Raw genomic sequence first — 24,573 nt, forward strand, 5'->3', positions numbered from 1 at the left:
GGAAAGCAATCAGGTTATATTACTTTTATATTTTGATCCTCAGATTAAGTTACTGATGTCATTTGTAACTAGTTATTTTAACAGATTACATGTTTTAAAGTAATCCTCCCAGCCCGGTTGTTTGTGTATGAGGGGAGGGCTGGCTCTTACAGCGCGGGGCTCCAGTTTGGTCATTCCCTCGCTCCAGTCTAGTCAAGGAGACAGCCGCGCCTCCGTTAATAGGCGCCCCCCCTCCCCTCCATCCCTGCTGCTCCCAGACTCTCTATATACCCCCACACACTGATCCTGGAACAGCAGCAGATCCACTCTTCTCTCTGCACCGCTCCACCGTAGTGCACCCCGGACGCGTTCTTCCTCTCCAGTTCAGGATGGACTCGTCTCCTTCCCTTCACCTTTAACACTGACCGTGACGCTGCTGCAGTTTGGTGGGAGTTCTTCTGGAAAAGGGCTGAAGCTGCCTGTCCACTTATTTTGTATCAAACTCCACACAGCGGGCTCCGAAATGGGAATGTATCTACATCTGCTGTTTTTGCAGTACTATTTCGTAACGAGTTCGGTTTGCAACGCCGTTGCTTTCGTGGAGGAGCCCTCTGGAGGCAGGTCGGACGGGTACTGCGGGCGGATCCTCCGGGCACAGACCCAGGGGACCCGGAAGGATGGGCACCATGAGTTCAGGCTCCGAGTTGAGGGGGACCCGGAGTCCTACCTGCCTAGCAGCACCTACAGAGGTACAGTCCTTCTGCGCAATCAGTGCGTAAACTTGTGGAGTGTTTTGCAAGTTGTAAAACAGGGTATATGTATTCCAAATGTATTATTTATTTTATTATATTTCCACAAACCTTAACTATGTCTAACCACCTAATGTTGCAATTAATAGCCATTCTATCGAAGTACCTCCAGTTAATCTGCTTCCTCTTTCCAGATGTGGGAGAAGTACTCAGATTGTAAGAATACTCTGTTACAAGTATAAGTCCTGCATTTGAAAGGTTACCCAAGTAAAAGTACATATTAGCATCAACATATACTTAAAGTAGCCTACCACAAGTAAAAGTAGTCATTGTTTGATTGGTCCATTTCAGAATAATATCTCTGATATGTTTTATAATTATTGATCATTAAAGTGTTCTCAGAGCTGGTAAAGGTGCAGCTAGTTTGAATGGCTTTGTATACTGCAGGGTAGCTGCTGAATTTACTCCAGGTGAACTAAAGTCTGATTTAAGGGTAATTATGTTTACCATCATTAATCCAGATCTGTAAAGTAACTAAAGGTGTCAAATAAATGTAATGGAGAGAAAGTACACAATACACCTCTGAATTTGAGTGAAGTACAAAGTAGCATAAAATGGAAATACTCAAGTAAAGTACAAGTACCTCAAAATTTTACTCAACTACAGTACTTGAGTAATTGCACTTAGTCTCTTCCCACCCTTTCCTCTTTCACATTGTTATTCTCGCAGGAGGTCTTAACATTTGTTACTGGTACAAGGTATGAAAATCAATCCATGAGGAATGTAAATGCTCCATGCCAAAACAGGAACTAAATGAATAGATGGTGCGAAAAAGATAAGGTCAAGGGCAATCAGATGACGCGTTTCAGTGAAGTGTATATACTGTAAATTAGGAATGATGTCACAAAATGGATAAAAAAGACACAAAAAACATTTACTTGATGCTAAATTAGACAGTTAACATCTAATTAGCAATAACCAAAAGTAAATCAAAGTTGAATATTGTTTCATCAATAACATTTGAGTATTAAATAATGAAAGAAGCTACACTTGTTTTGCATTGTATTTATAGTGGAGGGTTGTGTTATGAAGGCTACTTTTTAAGGACCAACCTGCATTCATTTCCTCTCCTCACACAATACTGTGTTTAATGAGAGTAGTAAAACCAAAGTGTGGAAACACTCTGTTACAAGTTTAAGACTGGCATCCAACATTTTACTTATATAAAGAAGATTACCATCAAAAAGACATCAAGTACCACACTTAAAGTACTCATAATCAATAAAGTACATTTTCGGAATAGTTTATATTCTACCACTAGATCATAATTAATGAATGGACTTTTTTTTTTTGCAGCTGTTAAAGGTGGAACTAACTTTAATGACTTTTTTTACTACCAGTTATTGATACATAATATAATACAATGATTCATTACTTGATTAGATTTTTTAAAATTAATAATGGGAACCTGCAAATTAACTCATTTTGTGAAATTGAAGAAGTGGAGTGAAAAGTACAATCTTTGCTTCCAAATTGTAATGGAGTACAAGTATACATTAGCTATACCTAAGTTAAGTACAATAATCTCAAAATGGACTACAGTGGCCGTACTTACTCTGGCTTTCTTGGGGAGTTTATAGCAGTTTAACACTTTCTCTGCTTTTAAATCCAAATAGTATTCAAATAAAAATATCTCCACTAATAGGATGGGGTAATTTCACAAGACGTGACATGCTATAGTGTTGACACTGACCTCAACAATATGGATGGAATTCAAGGTTCACCTCATCCCCATATACTGTAATACTCAAGATTATTCCACTTTTGGCAATAGATAGGACACATGGGTGATCCAAATATGAATCCTACCAGATGTATCATGGATCTTCTCCTTAGATGTGCCCTGCGAAAAACTCCCTGCAAAAGATTTTCTAGTGTGAGATACATCTACAGTATTTTCACATCCTCCACAAATGTTGTGTGTGTTTCCCTCGCATCATCCACTGACACTGCTTTAAGCACACAGTTAAATTTGAGTAAAATATCTCATGTCATATCATTGAAATCAATACTTCAGCTTTTGTATACTTTGGATGTATTAAAATGATTGTTCATATGTTTATGTTTCCAATATCATTTAGACATGTGATAGCGCCCTAAGAGCTTTAAGTGCACATATTAAAGTGTTAATTAGTTATTATGACACAGCCGAGTTGATATGTCGATTGTTATTGGTCGATTTGGACATTCCTGAGGTTGTTGATTCTAGCCAACAGACCTACAGCAAGAACAGAAATATGTGCAGTCATTTCAATCTGCAGAAAAAGTAACTATATATATATATTATAACGCAGTACAAAACTGGAGGTCAAATAGTTTGAAAATGTTATTCCGCAAAAAAAACGATAACCAAAAAAACAAGGACAATCTGAATATGCACAAACCGGGAAACAGGAACAGAACCAGGAATACAAAGAGCCCAAGGAAATCCAATAGCGACATGCATGGGAAAACAATGACCACGACCGAACAAGAAGCACAAGGGAAGACAAGACTATATAGACACTAGACAAAACACAGCTGGAGGGGGAAAGCAGAAACACAAGGGCAACAGGTGAACACAATCACTGGGAAACTAAAATACATGAATTAAAACAAGACAAGATACAAAGAGGGAAAACATTTAAAAATAAAACCGAAAAATAAACAGACTGTGAGAGTAGTTTGCTTTTAATAAACCTTTTTGGAAGTTTTACCTGATCCTAACCCTCCAGTGAGTACTGGGGTCTTTACAAAAAGTTTGGATTTTTTGTGGAACACAAGTCAGAACATACTTGCAGACAGTGGCGGTGCGTCAATAGTGGGCGCTTGGGCGCCGCCCACCCTGACTTTTTGAGTTAAAAAACGTTATATATACAACATAATTGAAATAAGAAATGTACCGTGTTTATGGGTTAAATGTGTATGGGAGACCACTGTCAAGAACCGCTAAAATGTGTCCGGACATAATATATTGCCATTCGCCTTTTCTGAGAATAGGCAGGTCGGCTACCGTCCGTGGGCGCCGATAACATGGGAGTCTATAGGAGAGCTTATACTTTTCTCAGTCATTTTAGCAAGGATAGCTTTTCATTGGGGGATGAAACTTAGATCTGTGGGCGCTAATCTTTGCGCCCACAGCCAATGGCATTGTTTCTTAGTTCAATGTGACATTCTTAGATACGCGATTGGACTATTTCGGCGAATCAGCATCGTTATCATTCCCTAACCACAAGCGTAAAGAGCAGCACCGTAGCTAGCTGAAACTTAGATTGAGTGAATATGGCGACATCGATGGCTGAGAACTCCGTGCAAGCTCTACTTAAAACACCGTTTCATCGACTATCAGATGTCGAAAAGAAGAAATTGAAAGACTTGGGACCCGAGCGTCCGGATTTAAACATTCAACAGACGACCACTGATCGCGGGAGAACCTACACTCGGACTTTCTCCTCAAACTTGTATGCTAAGCGGAATTGGTTAGCTGGTTGTACAGTGAGCAATGCCTTTTTTTGTTTCCCTTGTCTGTTATTTCAAAGTCCTGGGACTGAAACACTTTGGACTACAACCGGGATGAAGGATCTAAAGCACTTCACACAAAAATGTAAGAAGCACGAATGTGGCCGCAGCCACCTAACCAACTGTCTTAAGCTAAACCTCTAAAAAAGTGCTATTTAAACCGTGCCGCCCAACTGCGCCCCCCCAAAAAAAATGTTCACCAGCCGCCACTGCTTGCAGACTAAGTGGCTAAGAACTTGATACATTAAATGATCGTCCACTATACTGGCGCCATGTGACGTTTACCTTGATGTGTTAGTGTATGTGCCCCTTTTCTACTTTGTGTGGAGTTAACACCTGCTCTCTTTTTAACAGTGGAGCTCCTGGCGACCAGCCCATCTTATTTCAGAGGATTCACCCTCATCGCTCTGAAGGAGGGCAGAGAGGGCACCACAGACGATGACTACACTGGCCAGTTCCAGGTAAGGATCAGCACGTGTGGAGAGGAAAGGGAGTATCGCTGAATACTCAATGAGTTGTTCTGAGTTGGGAACTCATTTGCATGCACATGGGAGTCGACTCCCTGCTGTTTTCTGATATAGAGGTTAAAAGAGGTGTTGCTGACAGACACAAAACTGAGCTGTGACGGAAGAGAAAGGATAATCTAGTTGACTCTTCTCTGGTGAGGCAGACATGGCATCTTTTCACTAAGGAGCAAATATTTCCTTGAGGGGGAAGAAGGCAGAGAGGCTAGAGAGGAAGAGGCATGTAAGGACAAAGAGATAAGAGAGAGTTTGAGAGAAATAAGGAGAGAAATGTGAGATGTTTGATTCAGCAGAAACACAGCTCCCACTGAACAGCAGAGAGCTCCTGAAGAGAGAGCCAGACTTCCTCAATTACCTCACGCTCAGTGTAAACAGGAACACACATCCGCAGCCGTGTTTCCACACACTGATCCTAACCAGACTCTTACCAACCGAGCAGGAGGCGGCCTTAGTGTAGCCAACAGTGAGAAGATGTTGCTTCTTGTTTTCACATGCCCACCAACTTCAAAACATTGTTTGATGAGATTTAGGAATGCTGCCGTGCAGACAGAACAGGGAGTTCAGGGAATTTGTCTAACTTTTTATCTTCATTAATGAGCATCATGTTAGCAAACCTGTGTTTGCTGGCACTTGATTTTCATTGATGATGGAGTGAAAAACAGTGATTAATTTCGGCCTATCATGTAGCAGCTGGCACAGGCCTTTGACACTAACCATACTTCTGAAGCAATGGAGACGAAACTCGAGAGACGAGACACTGGGAGAGCTGGAACTTGATGGCAAACACTGAAGGTCTATTTTGAAGTTAACGGCCGGAGAATTGACAAGACGTGCTGCAGTCACGAGTTGACAGAGCGGTTTTCCGACCAATTCTGAAGATTTCTCACACCGGTCCCATGTATTTCGCTGGTTCTGAGAGAATGATCAACATACTGCATGATAAGATGGAACAGGCAAAGCACTGTAACACCTCTATCAGCTGACACCGACAGGCAGGAGGAAGGAGACAAAACATTGAGAGCTCAGCACCCCAAGGTGTCAGGCCTGTGCTCAGCGAGGGAAGTACAAACTGATAAACTGGGCTAAAGTTAGGGGCTGAGGAAAATATTTCCCCAACAAGCATGAGAACAATCTCTGTTTTAAAATGATTATTTTGTATATCAATATAAAAATGAAGTGACGATAAACCTCCAGCCGCAGCATCAGGACACCATCGACAGCCCACGTAAGCATGAATTTGTGAAGAATACTTCAGGGGAAAACGGGGGCTGCGTTTAACAACAGCAAAACTATATTAGAAAAGTAGGCATACATTTGTGCATTGCAAAGTCACTTTGCCTGGTCAAATACATATGAGTAAATAAATATATGAGAGTGCATATTCTAGATTAAAAAACACATGATGCACTTTGATGTTGTCTTGGTTTATGTCAAGTTGTCATAACAAGGACATCTCAAACAAGGCCACCTTTGCATCAAATGTGACATAACTTACCGAATGACACTTAACGACAACTGTCATAAGTACTCATTGATGTTTAAGACAGGTGTCATGTCATGGTTATGACAATGTTACGTCAGTCTTATGAACACCCATTCAAGTAAAGTGTTACCAAAATGGTTGTATGGACTGTTTGGGTTTTAGCTATGTATACCTAGGAAACTGGCAACTGAGTGGAATGTGCCTTGAGGAAGGATTTCTTCAATATTTTCGAACACGGCTGCAGGAATTTGCTACAAGATCATAAGTGAGGTCAGCCACAGCAAGCACTGGCTCACAGTCAACGGTCCATGAACTTCTGCTAGTTCTTCTAAAGCAAAATGGTAAAATAATTTCTCCATGGACATGGCACTGGGGAGTTATAGTATTGAACAGAAAAGGGCTACAGACGGTTAAACAATCACAAGTGTGTTTTTTCATTCACTAAACACTTAAATGGACTAAATGAAAACCTGGCACTTGTGTCATGTAATTATATATCACCATTTGGATTTGCATAAAAATCCAAATGGTGATATATAATTACATGACACATGGTAGTGTTGTTTTTTACAGATCATTTTGATAATCTTTTTGTCTTTATTTTAAAGTGAAAAAACTATAATAACTAAATTATTCAGTGTGAATCCTCCTGCCTCTGGGAAATGGTTTTCTGACACTAAAACGTTATGTCTTTTTAAGAGTGTATCGACACATGTTTCATTTGGTCAGTCATTTATTCACTTTCCTCCTTCTGCCCATGTAATTTCACCATTTATACGGTGTAGAGTGTTGCATGCCTGGCCGAGGTTTGACCCTTAGCGTCTTGTTGCAGCATCGACTGAGTTTACTGAAGGAGTTGTTTAGACTTCAGTGTGGTTGATTGTGGTACTTCTAATCAGTTCTTACAAACCAACTTGTAAAAATTCAAACAAAAATACCATGGAACCTTGGTTTTGTCTGAATTGAGCCAATGGTAATCTTGAAACTTCCTCTCTCTGTAGTTAGTTCTAACTTTCTCACTTTGGTAAAACGGTTCATCTGTTTTCTACTACCTGCACAACAAATAACTCAATGCCTCAACCTCAGAGTCCAAGTAGAGTCTGGGGTAAGGCAGAGAGCAGAAACTGGAACATTGTTGGAGCTTGAACAAAGTTTACAATATGAAAAGATACAATTAGAGTATATGATATTTTTTTAGGGTTAGGGTTAGGAGTTGGGTGCTGAGACTTCAGTGTGCTACTTGTTATTAGTTCTAAAAAATCAGATTGTTTCAGGAAACCTTGGTTTTTTTCTAATGATCCAAAGGTCATTCTAAAACGGGATAGGGTTGAGCTAACTTTCTGGGGTAATTTGGTAAAACAGTCCATTAGATTTCTTCTCCCGGACAGAATCTGGGGTAAGGCGGTGAAAAGAAACTGAAATATTGTTGAAGCTTGAACAAAGTTGTCAATCTGAATAGATATAATTTGAATATAGCCTCTGATGTGTGTGTCTTTTAGGGTTAGGGTTGGACTTCAGTGTGGTACTTCTTATCAGCTCTCAAAAACTAAATGTTTAATGAAAAGAAAGATACCAGCAGAATCTGGGTAAGGCGGAGTGCAGAAACTGGAATATTGTTGGAGCTTGATGAAGTTAACAATCCGGCTTTACAAGCTGTTTAATGCATACATTATTGGCGCATCCATCAGACACTTCTTGTCTTGTAATTGACAGTTTTATCCACACATGCAAAATAATAAGGGCCTCTTGAGATAAGCTGCTGTCAACTGTCAAGTGTTTAAAGGAGATACTTGTTTCTGAGAAGTACAAAAAAAGATGTGTCCTGCATGAAAGATGTCGCAACAGAAATTAGTTTTAGATTTTCTTTATTAAATTCCACGTCCCAGTTATATTATGGGATGGATAAGAGAAGATGCCAATGACAGCGAGACTGCCTTTTTAACTAAATGACCCCAATCCATCAAACTCAGCTTCTCTTTATCAGAGTGGTTTACATAATAATACTTATGTAAAATGTAATTCATAAAGCAATTCATATTCCTGACAGTTAATTCTCCAAAAGTTAATTATGCGGTTTGTTTTGCAATGTCATGATTGTTATTGTGCTGTGGAAGAACATGAACACAGTTGTGTGTTCTCTCCCCCCGCTCACTGCTTCTCGGTTTTTTCTGGCAGCTGTCCTGGAATGTGCCCGCCTGCTGTTTCAATAAAACACCACAACTGAGACTTGCTTATTGTTTTTTCCTTAAGCAATATCCTGCTCTTTGCACCAATTACTACCAATAAAGGACTTCTGTCTCAATGTGTCAGACCTTAAAGATTTTGTCTGCAGTCATTGTCTGCTTGTAAATGTGTGTCTTTGTGCTTCTATGTGCACAGCATGGGCATGTGGGTATATGTGTGGGTCTGCATGTGTGTTTTTCCCAGGGCTCCTTGCGTTAGTGTGGGACGTGGGTCATATTTATCTAGGCCAGCAGCGTGTTATTGCTCAGGGAGACAAACACAGCTTGTTTGGATAAGGGGAAAGATGAGCAGACATGAGATATTATCTTCTTTTATTTTTTTTCCCTGCACGGATTATCTAGGTTTCTGAGTTTAGCTGGGGATAAACAAACCCAATCAGTTTAAAGTGCCAAAGCTAAGTCATAGGTTTCAGATAGAGGCAATTACATAAGCCAAGCAGAGCTTAGAGGGCTTCAGAGAAAAGGATGTGTGTGGAGTTGGAACGTTGGTGACCTGATATGTAACAAAATCACACGCAAATGTGATCCTTCAGTATCCCAAGACATTCAGGAGCCCTAGTCACACTGTTTTCCTCATTAAGAGGGGTTTACAACGACAACTATGAGCCTGTTTGCTTCCTGGAAGACAATTCTCACATCTTTATTTATTATCCTTGACAAGCTGGTTGGTTCAGATGCTTGAGGTTTGCATAAATAATGTTGTACTCTGCACTGATAATGCCTCATTTGCATCATCGCTATGAACGAGAGGCCACTGTTTCTTACTTATTTGACATGCTTGCGATTCATTTGTGGCTGTCTGACAAAATGAGTTTGCAGAAGGTGGTGACAAATCATCGGGGTGGGGAGGTTGTAATTTGATGTAAAGAATGTGAGCAGAATTTATTTTTTGCAGTCATCCAAAACATTCAATCTAAATGGTCATTATGCTAATGATTGCACACAGATGTTCTAAAGCAATGTGTTTATTTTTCATAGATTATACAAAGCTTTCACATATGCTTTTCGAAAACACTTTGTTTACTGCTTATGGAAATTTTAAATCCCTTCTTGTAAAGAAAAGCAAAACAAACACCAGTGTTTTTATAATATCACTGGCCAGATTTGAAGTATGAGCAGTGACAGCCACTTTTGTGGCCAAACTATAAAAACAGAAAATAATTTCATGCATTTACTTTATACCAAACAATATCTATGTCACATTTTTTCATTGTAGATTGTGCCGAAGTAATACTCTGGTGACATTTTGATCCAAAAACTCTACTGCGATGCCAACAAGCTTGAGACCAGAGTTTATAAAAAAGATGTTATCAAGGAGATGCATTTTTTTTCCTTATTATATAATATATATTTGAAATTAGCTTTAGGAAATCATTGTCCAGTCAAAGAATATTCTTTAGATAAATATTTTATATAAAAAAAAGGTACATTATAACGATACCATGGTGTGTTCACTGTAGTCTTGTAAAATATTGTTTATGTCATGAAACTTAAATAAATATGTTTTTTTTTCGCAGCATTGATCAAAAGATAGGGAATTATGACCGGTTTATTAACCTTCTAATACAAACCATTTTAATGAGTTCACGATGAGATTTAGCAACATTTTATGACTCATTGAAGCTTCGGACAGTCTCAAGTGGAGTATTTAGTGACATATTTTATTTTCATAAAACAAAACGTGAACATCATCGCTTGTGTTAACCACTGATCTTATTTCAGCATTAAAACCAATGACACTGAGATAAGGGAACCGAACGTGCTAAAGGGTTCATGCATTTCTGGGTTTTGAGGTCTTATTTCCACACAACTCTATTGTTTTCTAACAGACTTGGGATCTGCAAAGACGCCACAGATACCCAATTCCACTGATGCTTTGTAGATGGCTTCTAATGATCTTATGGAAAGTTTTGATCACTCACTGAGGAGCCAACCTGCCCTAGGCCATGCAGGAACAATGACAGTTTGTAAGGAAAAAGGAAACTGAGTACTTTGTTTTGATGTTTTGATGGAAAATGTCTCCACGTAATTTATAGTGTTTGGAAGCCAAGAATTGATTGAGGATGACTGCTGTCTCAACAGCTCTTTGACTCAGTCTGAGCAGGAGCCTGTCCGGTTTATTTGTGCTGTTTCTCAATGACAGTAGCCTTAACTATGTGGGCAAAGCTGGAAAACAGACTAAAGTAGACACACACACACACACACACACACACACACACACACACACACACACACACACACACACACACACACACACACACACACACACACACACACACACACACAAACACACGCACACACAATGCCCGATTTAAACAAAAGTCAGAATAGTAATGACCCCACTCTTTGGTTAAGGTTTTAGTTAGGTTAAATTGTTCACATTAAAAATTTTGAATGACATCCCCCATTGCTATAAATAAACCTGACATTTATTTATGAAATTATTTTGGCTCCAAGTCCTTTTTTTCTGATTAGACAAGTCATTTTTAACACAAGGGAACAACCATCCAGTGATTTACTTGGGCCACTCATGTATAAAGATTCAGTTTTTTACTTGAGTCATGAATTTGGATTTATAAACAAGAGATATTCTAGCCCAAAAACTCAAAACAGTTGACCATTTTCGTGAAAATACATTATGACCTGATTGCCGTTACTGTAGCTTGTTTTGCTGTAATTAATGCAGATGTACTGTATGTGTTTGACAGACAGCAAAAGTAAAATGAGTCAATATGTTTACATACCACAAAGGAACAGGTCAACTAGATAAATAATAAGAAGGTCTAGCCATATGTCATTGAACATATTTCACTTTACCACATTGCATTTGTACATCTTTGTGTGTCATTTAGTCAGCTCCCTGGGTATGCTCTTTAGACAAGGTGACAGACTTGTCTTTATTTTTGTCAGAGCTTTTCACACCAAAGCCCTGATAACGTCAAAGCAAAAAACAGAGAAAAGGATATGACAGAAGTCATTTGGGCTAGAGAGACAGTCCATTTAAGTATCTTGACAGCATGAAAACAAAAAAAGCCCACCTTTGTATGGGATATAAGATTTTCATTGCCAACATATACGTTGTATATGCTGTGCATATGACCAATAAAACCTTGAAACCTTGAAACCTTTGTCTGAAGGCCAGCATTACCGCCCATAGAACATTTATCTTACAAACTATTATAGTACTAAAATGGGTAGATAACTTAAACAACTGGATTTTTGAAAGACCATTTGGGTTGTTTGTATATTAAACAAGTTTTTTGAACAACTAGTCGTATTTCTCTAATGTGGTTTTGTGTAAATTAAAGGCAAAAGCCACATAATTGGTTTCATTTACACACACACAGAGTAGATGTTTAGATATGTGACATCGCTGCTATGGTTGGATGGTTAAGACACAAAATGTAATATGATGCAATACGTGTGATAGCCCCAAGATCCCTTGGGTATTCTGCTGTAATGGCACGGCTTTGATGGATGGAAGGCCCAAGGCAAAACGTTGTCACCCTGGAGGTCTTCATCGAGCGAGAGAATCTGGTTACTTTCTGAAATAAGTTAATCTTCAAGTGAGGATGTGACATTTCAATGTATGTCTGCCTGCATGCGTTTTCCTCTGAAACCTTTTCCTCTCTGCACTCAAGTCCCAAAGGTTTTAACTCTATTCACTCTTTGTATCTGATTTGCATTTAATTACAAACCTGCAATGTGTGCGCATACCGACCAACAAACACACACTTATACACCCCTTATTCAGTTTTTCGCCAGGGATCCTGGGTTTGCATTGTCTGTCACCAACTTTCTGTCTCTTTGTGTGTGCGAGATGTGTGTGCATCTCTGTTTGAACAGGGCTCTGAGTTTGCTTTTGCAGCCACTCTGAAGCATCTGTGTTTACCGTCTCGACGGAGGGTGAGAGATTGAAAGTGGGAGATTGAGATAGACGAACCATGGACACACACAGACATGCCTGCCTGTTCAGTGAAAACAAACGCTCCTTTGCCACTCTTCCCACACTCCCTCTCTTTGTCTGTCTCTCTCTCCAAATCTCACATTCTCTCTGTATCAGTGATTGAACAAAACATGATCAAAATTGTTCTTTGTTTGAATAAAAGTCAGGACAGCAATAAAACTAATGTATATGTACTTCGTAAAACCAAATAAAAATAAAAAAAACGTTCAGAGGTTTTGACTTCAACACCACGGACTCCTTATTTCCAGACACCACGCTAGAGGCTTTAAAGAGTAGATTTCCCCAACGGAACCCAAGGTTGGGAAAGTTTGGACAAATACCATAGGCTAAGGCAGAGTAAGCAAAGAAACTACCCTCAAGCGTGGGGTGAACATTTTGAAAAGATATTAGTGCAGAGAAACAAGAGAACACTAACCATAACCTGGAATCCGAAGCCAAGGACTGCAACTTAAAGTTAGAACTCAGACTTGTTTTTTGCTGCCTGATTTTTTTTTACCATTGTCTAAGGCAGAGTAGGCAAATATAAGGCCCCTCAAGCAGGGGACTTACATTTTGAAACTGTGTTAGTTCTGAGGAACTAGAGAACCCCAACCCTGGCTTGGATTCCAACTTGGGACTCATGACTTATGCCTTCAGATTTTATTAACCCTTCTTTGTGCTGAACTTTGGACTTGCTTGTCCTAAGCGTGACTGTATTGCCATGGGCCTTGACGTTGGCCCAGCGTGTCCAAAGTATGATCTGTTGATCTATTGACTCAGGACTTAGCCATATTTAATATGTACTTGTCTACCTTGGCTAAGTGAAAATGGAACTACTTGGTTTTTTAATGTTCCTGTCTTTGGACCCAATTTGACATGGGTCTTAACTGTTTTGACTTGGGATTCATTTGAGTCAGCTGTGATTGGGGACATGACTTTATTGAAGGTGGAATCGTCTGTCATGCTTCCAAAACATTCACAGTCTATAACTACAAACTTTATATGTAGAACTAAAGACTTTGTTTTTATTTCCATGGAACAAAGCCTTGATCTTGCCTATGTTTATTGCTGTTTCACTGTCTTCACCTGGCTTTGACTTAGACAAGTATTTGATTAATGAAGACAAGTTAAGAACTGACTTTCTTTACTTGGGACTCAATTTGCTTTTCCTAAATCTTGACTGTCTTGGCTTGGGATTTGATTGTTCGTGATTCTGACATGCTAATATTGAGTTGGAATTTACCCGTTTTGAATTTATACTGGATTCACTTGCCTTCAGACCTGTGTTTAGACTTGTTTGCACTGACCATGACTTTCCAATTTTCGGATTTGACTATCTTGACTTTGGACTCAAAATGGAACTTCCCTGCTTGAGATTGAATGTTACCATCTAAACTAATCAGGACTTGACTGTTTAATGTTCAAACATGCATGTCTTGAATTTGGACTTTATGTTTCTGATTTAATACTAGGGTTGGGCCAGTATGACCTAAAATGAATATAATTATAATGTTTTATATCACAGCAATAGAAATTAAAAGGACACTCAGTTACTCCCGTTGCAAAACACATGATTGAAGCTCTTTTTACTCTATTGGCAATGTAAGAGAAAATAACTTTAAAAAAAAAAAAGAGTGAATATGAATTGCTTGGGCCTGATAGCAGCAGTAATTTCAGGAAGGTAATAAACCCAACCTTAACTGTATTAATATTGCTGTCATTAAACAAACTGCGGTGCTGTCTGATGAAAATGCAAGTCTGAGTAAGCACACAGAAGGACCATTGTCCTATTCATGCACTCTGCCTATCTTGTGCTATTGTCATCTCGATTATAAGTGTGTACTTATACATTCTAGCCAACAGCATCATTACACAAAACAAGCCATATTTGTCTCATGTCTAGACAACAGCTCTTTATTAAGTATTCTCCTTGTGCACTTTCGGTTTCAGATAATTATGTTGTAGCCTTCTATCTCACACCTGTCTTTTCCTAAAGCCTGTCTTTCTTTTTTTCTTTAATGTCACTCTTCACTCTCTGCCTTTTTCTTCTTTTATGCTTGTTAGCCAGTTTTATGTGTCCTCTTTTGACTGACTGAACTTCAGTCCTGGAGACAAACTGTGTGTAAGAAGGCACAAGGAATTCATACAGAAATACATAGAAGTATGTTTATGTGCACTTTAGATCCATGTGTTTGTCTAGGCATGAGTTTAAGTATTTGTCAATGTAGGCATCTGTGTACTTCAGTGTGGATGTGTACATTTAGAATAAAAAGGAGGGTTTTTGTAAGTAAGAGAACAACGAAAAAGAAGCAAAGAACTTTCTGTGACTTTTGTCTCCCTCTCAATGTCCTATCGGGGGTTTTGGACGGGATGTTAGGTCATTGTTATTGTTGAGCTGAGGCAGCTGGGGAACACTAGCTACAAGGTCATAGGCCATGTGTGCATGTGCGTGTCTATCTTTGTGTGTGTTTAGTCTTGAAAAAAGGTCCAAGAACCAAAGGGACTGGGCTAGACAGGTCTAGCATACACAAAACTGTTATTAGCTGGTGTACCTTGTGTGATTCAATTACGAAACACAGATAAAAGCTAAAGTCTTTTCCTGTTTCAAAAGTAGAAGCATGCACCTATGATCTTAGTAAATGCTACCCAAAACTCAGTTTGAAGCGATACAAAGAAGAAGGAACCCTTAATGGTCCAACAGAGGGGAAATTTATATTTGGTATTTGACCCATCCTAGTGTTAGGAGCAATGAGCTGCCATATACATGGTGCCCGGGAAGCAGTGTAGGGAACAGGGCCCTGCTCGGGGACCTGAACCGGTGACCTTACAGTTTCCAAGCCGAGTCCCTATGGACTTTGCCACCACCAACCTATAGTAAGACTTTCAACGTTAACCTCTTAATGCATGTGATTAATCTGGACATTTTAAAACTGAAAATAAGAAACAATTAATGACATTTCCAAGTTTGACCCCAACTTTAATAGTTCCAGTATGGATGTTTACTGTAATCGAGTGAGGCCACTAATAATGAACCTTGACGTATGTAATTCAGAGTAAAAGTAAAAAGCTCTTGTGGGCTGTTATTGCAAAGCTAGTTTCTACCTGTAATGATGACTTTGGAAAATGGCCATAAAAATGTTTGTGGTGACATTTTCAAAAGCAACATCATGTCATTTCAATTTGTTAATGCTTAATCTGTCCTTCGTCTGCTCCTAGAACATTGATGAGGAGGACACGCAGTTCATGACCAACTGTCCCCCTGCAGTGACGGAGAGCACTCCTCGCAGACGCACCAGGATACAGGTCTTTTGGACGGCACCTCCTACTGGGTCTGGCTGTGTTATACTGAAGTGAGTTCCCTTTTTCTATTTATGCTCCTACGTTTAAATACGATTGCTTTTTAAAAAGTTACAAGACAATTGTTATTGTCAAGTTACTTCAATAAATAATGAAGATGCAGGAGAACTGGATTTGACATCTTACAAAGTCAGTGTTTAAATTCAAAGGCTTGTCGAGGTAAAACTGAAAATAAACATGTTAGCAAGTACAAGTATGCAGTCATATTGAATGCCAATATCAATTCTTCCAAACTCTTCTAAGGTCTGCATATTAAACTGATTCATTACATGTCTACGATCCAAAAAAGGGGGGAAGCACCTAAAGATTAAAATTGACAACACAGCTGTGTATAACCTAGTAGTGATCTAAGACCTACTTTAACTCTAATATAAAAAGGACATTCAAATATAGAAATATGCCTAGGGTATAGTGTTTGAATATATTAAGTTAGGAATGTTAAAAAGATTGGAATTAGCTCATATATTATTTATAGTCAGTGATGGGCAAGTTACTTTCAAAATGTAATACAGTACATTACTTATTACTGTCTTTTTAAAGTAATAAGTTACATTACATTATTACTGTCTCTGAACTGTAATGCGTTACACTACTTTTGCATTACTTTGAGTTACTTTCACCAAAATAACCACAAAAGTATGGCTTTAAATTCTAAAATGTAGTTTATTGCAGCTCACTAATTAACACTATCTACCTCTCTGGCAGTACATGCTGAACATTAGGAAAAGAGCTAGAGATTAAACGTATGCTCCGTTTAAGTGGGCTGAATAATATGTGATACCGGTAACATGACGTCTCTGTGTGTTATTAATAACATGTTAGTGGAGCCTCTGCACGGCCCTGTGACCTGCTGTATATGAACGAGTCTCTATGGCAACGTTAGCTCACCTGGTCATTGGTGTGTTAACGGGGATTTGGCTGACAAGCTTTCTAAAAGCCGGCGATTCCACAGAGGACAGAGGCTGCAGATCTTCAACACTGCACGAGTCTCTGAACTTCTCGGGGTTCAAGAGGCATGCATCCCAAGAGAAATGACCTTCTGTTGCTTTGGCCTGCGTGCAATCGTGTGTTTTTCTATCCTTTCTCCGAGCCTGCAGCTCTGCATTGTGAGCCTGCAGCTCTGCATTGTGAGCCTGCAGCTCTGCATTGTGAGCCTGCAGCTCTGCGTTGTGAGCCTGCAGCTCTGCATTGTGAATCTGCAGCTCTGCATTGTGAATCTGTTTCTGCAGCCCTCTTAACCAATAGTAAACAGGCTTACTGAGTTACTATTCTACCTGCACAATTATTTCTCGGGTGTTGGAATGTCTTGCAATGTTTGTGAATTCTTAGAAACTAAACACAACATCATTTCGGGATAAAATTTGTTGTAGCTGCGTTACTGAGAATTGTAACGGGTATTATATTACCCAAATTTCAGAAGTAATGCGTTATATTACTGCGTTACAGCAAAAAGTAATAGATTACTGTAACTCCGTTACTTTTGTAATGTGTTACACCCAACACTGATTATAGTTAACATCTATGGTGCCATTTTATATATTTTTGGTGAGTTAAAACAACATATCAAATCCATATACGCTTGTAGATTCTTAAAAGTTGAGATATAATGCAATCAACATTAAACCACTTTATGTTTGATGCAGTTGCAAGCAGAGACTTTTTGAAATTTTTTCAAAGCTGAGAAATTTAAAGTTTCAAAGTAAGCATGACAACTCACATTAGCTATGCTGGTAGAAAACCAAACAGAAAGACATAAGCAACATGATCTTGTCTTTTTATTTTGCATTGAAAGGCTGTTCAGAAGAGAACTGTCAAGTCAAGACATGAAATCAAGGAAAGAGTTAAAATGATTTCCTGTATAAGGTTTATGAAAAATAAAGGTGCACAAAAGCTGAAATCTGGACCGCCTCAGTACCAATGAATACTTTCCCCTCGCACAGTTATTGGTGTTTTCACAGATAGTTGTTATTGATTATAGGCAACACATTAAGTAAGCTAATGCCAGCTGTTCTGTCATAGCCATGGCACACTGTAGCTTTACAACAAAGAGACAGATAATGGTTATGGGGACAATTTGTGGTTTGAAACAGATTTTACTCTAAACCTGCACTGTGTTATTTCAAGTGGTGTGTGTGTGTGTGTGTGTGTGTGTGTGTGTGTGTGTGTGTGTGTGTGTGTGTGTGTGTGTGTGTGTGTGTGTGTGTGTGTGTGTGTGTGTGTGTGTGTGTGTGTGTGTGTTCTGTACAATATAGGTTTTTGTGCATGTAAATGGTCTGCAAAGGCTAAAATCCCATGTTTTCCTCCAAAGGGAGCTTCCCCTACAATTTGGTTGTAGTTAATTATTTTTCTTCAAAAACATATTGACATCACAACGTAACAATCACGCTTCTATTGGCCAGCACTCTAACACGTTGAACGTGATAAACTAAACAGCAGGACATCTCTAAGCAGTTGACTAATTACAACATAGCTGGCCAGCTAACCAATCAGAGCAGACTGGGCTCTGGTTTCAGGCAGAGGGTGAAAAGAGTCTGAAACAGGCAGTATGAGAAAAATAAATAGCTTTTGAACATTAAATCATGGAGACATGTCCCAGTAGAGACACAAAATACTAATATGAACCTGAAATGCACTCTTTAATTATGTCCTATACATTTGTTTACTATGAAAAACCTGCAAAACTTATGACATTCCTATATGTTTCAGTTGTACTTTGTAGTGCTGGCAACTTTTAGCATGTTAACATGCTTAACTAAGAATCTTAAAATGTTAAACATTACATCTTCTAAACAATTTAAACATAACAGCATGGAAATATGTCATAGTACTGGAAAAAAATACAACTATGAACCTGAAAATGAGCAGAATAGGGCCCCTTTAAGGTTTATTCAGCTTGACATGACTTTACGTATTCTTCTATAATCTATGTTTTGTTCTCCACTGCCTGTGATCTGACACAGGTTCTTGCATGCAATTTAACCTCCTTTCCCTCCCAGTGCTATTATCCTACAGGGATTACGTTAATATACTTTATATTGGCCTTAAACATAGCTACAGACACACAGATGAAATTCAAAGCCCCCGATTCACATACTCTTTTGTTCTCTGCTAATGCGTGTGTTTATGCTTGTGCACGCGGAACATAGGGTTTCAGAACAAAGAAACATACATTGTTTCTGGCATGCACTCAACAGGCGCATATCTGCACACACACATACGCTCACACACACTTCTCTATTGTTTCTTTAGTTAAGTATATTTAGTAAGATTAAATAGTGTGATTTTAATTTTAATTACCTTTTTTTCAAATTCTGTTTGGCGTTGCACAAGAGTAAATGCTGCCAACCTACTATCCATAGCTCTGAAATCATTCAACCATTACTATAAATTGGTATGGTAATTTTAAGATGTAGGTGGAAAATTGCATACAGTGCATTTGGGTCTGTGGGAGGGGGGGCTGGTCACTGAGGGATTCCCCGCTGGGATCTGAGCTAAACAGTTTTCTGTCGAACTTGCATGATTTTGCAGCATTAAGAATAACTTCAGAAATACGAGATATTTTTTTCAATGGTCCCATTTATCAATGCAGGTTATATATAGGCACAACTATTAGATTGACATCCCTGTTGCATCTTTATATTCAGATATTCCATAAAAAATACTGTCACAGACTGAAAACCCACCTTTTTTATCATGTTTTATTGCACTTCTTGTAATTTGCTTTGGATAAAGCATCATTTTAATAAAATGCAATGTAATTGTATTGCCCTTGAAGCTGGTGCATTTCCATCACCTCCAACTAATGTCCCTGAAATTGGTTAAAAGGTAAAGGGAGACCTACTTCTCAAATTCAATTGGAACGTTTTCACATGGCCCCAAGTCATGATCTGAATCACAAAAGCATTTACACAATAATCCATGCCACACCCATACTTAAATGTGGCATTAGGAGCTATACTCTCAGCGAGAGTTGCATATTTCTAGTTTTTAGTACATGCATCATTACCTCAGCTGCTCTGAGGGGAAAGAAACCCAGTGGAATGTAGTGAACTCTAAGTTTAGCCTCTGGACTACAATACTTTAACGCTCATGTCATGATGAACACATCAATTCTTAATGCTTTCTTACAAGAGCCCGAGGCTGTTGTGGAATTAAGAGAAAATCGATAGGTAGAAAACTAAAGAATGCAAAAGACTCCAGTGAAAGGAATAGGGGATTGATTGTGACAAACAACTAATGTTCCTACAAATGTAATATTATCGGAAAACAAATAGCTTTTACTGTTAATACATGATGCAAAGTATAATATATGCTGTGAAAGCACAACTCATATGTGGGCTCTTGGAGTTACAGTGAATTATGCGAAAAAGTTGCCGCCAGCTACTTTTTGACAAATTGATTACGCAAATGATAAACAGCCTATAACTACGAGAGAACATACCTCTGAAAACCATTCTTCCTTGCTTCATTTTTCTCCATATCCATTTTTTTTCCCTACCTCTTGTTCCCGTCTAACCTCTCTGACATGCATCTCTTCCTCCTCCGAGCGAGATGCTATAACTTGCCCTTACCTCCACAGTAAACTCACAGCTGTTACTTTTTATTTATCCATCGCTGCTGTATGACAGATTGGATGTTGCCAGTGTTTGCTTGTCCAATAAATTCAACCCTGCGAATAGAAACATCTGCTATGCAAATTCACCTCATATTACTGTCACTTTTGTCTGTCAGCGGTGACATAGATATTTAGCATTACCTCATCTAACGTGTTCTGTCTCACTCCATAACGGTCCTCTCTGCTGTTGTAACTTGCTTGTCAATTTTTTTTGTTTAGGAAGTATTTCTGTTTTATTCATGGTGCTATTGGCAGATACAGAATCAAATACATTTTTTGCAGGAGGTCTGTTCTATAAGTGGATAACATTAGCACCTGTGGCCTGTAAATCATGTCTCTGTCATAGTGGCCAGAGGTAGAAGAACGAAAATCGTGCTTTTGGTGTCATCTTCACACCAAAGCTTCACATGTTCACTCATATACAGTCATTGGAAGGTATTGCCTCAACTGCACCATGGGAATGCTCTTTCTTCCCCAGTCACATTTTATGTTGACAATCCATAGTTTCAAAATCTTGTCTCTCAGCTCCTTCCAAGAAAATTAAGAAACAGCTCCTGTAGTGTATAATGCTCCAGCTCAATTGTACACATATCATTTATCAAATATTGGGGCAAGGTTGTTGTTTATATTTATTATTTATTTATTTCACCTTCAACATCTGCTTTTTCAACATCAAGGCAATTATCTTTTAGGAAGAGGGCTCATAAAGCTGATACAATGATTGCCCGATTTCATTAACTAACCATATAAAGATTTTGACTTTTCAAATATATTTATATATATAGTTTTTTAAAGAAGTATAGGCGAAAGGAATAGTGAAATATTAGGAAAAATGCACAACTCTAACCTTAAGCCTAATCAGATCAAGAAAGATGTGAAGATTGATACTTCTGTTCATACCATTCTCATGTTTATATAAAACCAAACCAGTGGATGGAGCTTAGCTAGCACTTACAGCTTAGCATAAAACTGGAAAGGTGGAGGAAGGTAACCCTAAAGGCTATTGAACTTTCCAATAATGGTTAATCTCCAGTAAGCAGGGCTTGATTTCTGATGGATCCTGCCAGAACCAGGATGGGTAATTCAATTCAAAGCATAAGGAAACAGTAAAACAAACTAGCAGCAAAATGGGATGATGAGAAGAACACGGGTATCCAAAATCAGGGGGGTCAATCCAGAAACAGACGGGAAACCAGGAACTATGATTGACAGGACCACACTGGGGAAACATTGACCGGAGCTTGGTAACCAGAGGGTCCCCAGAACAGCTCAAGTTTGGTGTATGGACTGATACTTTGAAAGGTGCCAGTTCTCCTTGCCACTGCTGTGTTGCCCCTTGAGCAAGGCACCAGACCCCCAATCCGCACCCTTGGCTCTGTATAATGGCTGCCCACTTCTCCTAATACTATGATGGGTTAAATATAAAGGCTACACACACTGTGTGTGTGGTTTTGTGTACAGGTGTGTGACGGTTATAGAGAATTTCATTAAAATCCTCAATTTCCATTTGAATATAGTTTACATTATTGTAAGCCCCGTAGCTGGTTTGGATTTTTGCCGTGCAGTGAGACGAGTATGGTCAATTATAATTGTCATTTTTGGTGTATATAATGTTTACTCTGCTGCAATGCCATGGCAGAACATGCAACAATATTTTCAATTAATGAGCTACACAAAACGTACTACACTTTGTACACCATTTAGGGGGCTACATGCCTGTGCCTTTGCTTATGTTCAGTTCTCTCAAAGTCATGAAGAATAGAGCATCTCTTTTTCAGCCTTCCCAGTTTCATCTTTCCCTGTGGAAGTTGTAGTCCTGTCATACCAATGACAATCCACTTAATTTTTTTGTTGACAATCACGTATATCTTGCTTTTTGGTGGTTTTTCAAATCTGTTTATCCACTTCTCCCAGAGGTATGCTTTTGGAACTATGGTTTGATTACCAGATTGGCCATTTCATCTTGCTTTCAGGCTTTACCAATGCATAGATCCCTGTCCTTTTCTGTTCAAATCCTGCTTGTCATGATGTATCATGTATTGCATTTCTCCTGTTTTACTTGGGAATTTATTTTATGTGTTTTCTTCTTGTAATTGTTTGGCCTGCAATGATTCTTTCCAATTGCGTGTGATCTCACACACGATCCAAAACCAGCCAATGCTCTTCCTGTCCAGTCTGACTGTCCAAGTGTTCTTTGTCAGTTTGCCGTCATTGTCTTGCCCAGTGTCGTTCAGCTTCCAGTTTTTCCTGTTTTCCGTTTCTTCCCTCGTGTTCTCCCTGTGGATTTGCTGCTCCTTTGGTTTCATCCCGGATTATTCCCTTGTTTTTTGTTATTTCCCTTTTGTTTGACCTTGTCTGCCCCTTCAGTCTTTGAGTTTTTTGTACCAGCTTTAATTAAATAAAGCTGGTGTTTATGCTTTTATACCAGCCTTCCATCCTTTATAGTGCACATTGGTCCTTCCAGTTATCCTCATGACACTGCTGAGGCTGAAATGTTCATTATGTTGTTTGACCTCCAGCCTGATCGAATGGGATCAAGTTGTTTAGAATTTGTGCATGGTCTTAGTTTTTCTAGCAAAGATATTTAGTAGTCCAAGTGGTTTGCTGCTATCCTCAGGTCTATTTTTGTCCTACTGAATGTATCGCATGCCTTTGGACTTTTGTAAAGAAAAAAACAAGCAATCTGATTATGAGAAGTTAGCTTACAGACATTCTGTTGAAATTGTTCCTTTTATAAACTTAAAAGCTAAGTCATCTGCAAAGACTGTGCTACTTTTTCTTGACCCTGTACTGTAAGACTTTTCATGGGTCTTCTTTCCAGAAGTTCAGCCTCAGTTAAGTGATGTGGGAGCTGAACACCTGAAAGAAGTCAGCTGCTAAGACATGCTCATCCGTATCTTGGCATCAGAACAAGTCAGCAGTTTTGAAATAGCGTTCTCTGTCATGTTTTATCTCTGCTTGTCTCAGCCGTTACTGGCACTGAAACTAACAAGTGCTTTAAGACACAATGTGCAACTTCTCTCCTTGAGGCAGAAAATGTACTGTCAGGCCTGCCCTCCTCCTCCTCCTCCTCCTCCTCCTCCTCCTCCTCCTCCTCCTCCTTCTCCTCCTCCTCAGTTGGTCAAGTTTTCACCTCAACTCTTGTCATTCATCCCGCTGAGCTGTCTGCCTTGAAACAACATGTAGCAGGAGGCGTAGGAAACTAGCAAGGCTTTGCAGAAGCCCACATATGTGTTGAGCAAAACTGGCAAATAGGAATTGTTACTTTGCATTGTTTTAAAGTTTTAGCTTTCAACATTTACAAGTTATGAAATTCTTTACTAAACTTAATTCAGAGATTCATTTTGTATCCATCATTTGATATCTGATAAGTCTAACTGCTGAACCTGTTGCTCATACTTGAAACAAATAATGTGCAGTTTGGCACAAGTGATTAGTCTGGTCATCCCATCCATGATCGTTAAAGTGTTAATCAGTGCCAGTTCAAACAAGAAGCCTTCCAATGGTACTAGATTTTTTTCCTACATTGCACTTAACTTTAAGAAGGAGCAAGGAGGATTGATAAGAGGTAGCAAGCATTTAAACTTATTAAATCAGGGTATTTTCCAACTGGGAACTGTATCCAAAGTGAAAGCGACCTCTAATGTATTGATGACATAATGAATGTGATGTACGTGGAAGTTTTTCAACATTAGATGATCTGTTAAGCAGAATTATTAAAGAAACATCCCTTTAGTGAATTACAAATACATTTCTGTAGCTATAGTTTAAAGTAGTCTGAAATACTTTATACATTTCAAATTACTTTTAACAATATAAATCATTTTCCTTTTGCCAGATGGTCTCATCAGAAACAGGAAAACAACATACTATCACCTCACAAATGACAATAGCTATTTTGGTAGTGTAAGTCCACTCACATTTTTGCTCTTTTTGGTCTCTACTGACTGAAATATCTGAAATATCTTTTAAGCAGCTCAATTCTATTTTTTGATTACCAAGTTCAGTAATCCAGTGTTATAAAAGGAAATGGAAGAAAGATGGACCTTAATTGATCCCCCGAGGCAGAAATGTAGTTTTCCACTAGTTTTTTCTACACCCACATGCATTTTTTGTCAT

The 24,573-nt window shown here is 38.8% G+C and overlaps 1 protein-coding gene across 1 annotated transcript in view; it reads left to right on the forward strand.

The window, feature by feature from the left end:
- The first annotated feature begins 234 nt into the window (after positions 1-234).
- The window catches only part of spon1b (spondin 1b), a 104,508-nt gene continuing 80,169 nt past the window's right edge, over positions 235-24,573 (forward strand). The window contains exons 1-3 of the mRNA XM_063906705.1: positions 235-728; positions 4,641-4,747; positions 15,699-15,832. Of these exons, the coding sequence (XP_063762775.1) occupies positions 503-728; positions 4,641-4,747; positions 15,699-15,832 (467 nt within the window). The 5' untranslated portion in view covers positions 235-502. The remainder of the gene's footprint in view (positions 729-4,640; positions 4,748-15,698; positions 15,833-24,573) is intronic.

Source organism: Eleginops maclovinus, chromosome 2 (genome assembly GCF_036324505.1).
Source record: "Eleginops maclovinus isolate JMC-PN-2008 ecotype Puerto Natales chromosome 2, JC_Emac_rtc_rv5, whole genome shotgun sequence".
NCBI lineage: Eukaryota > Metazoa > Chordata > Actinopteri > Perciformes > Eleginopidae > Eleginops > Eleginops maclovinus.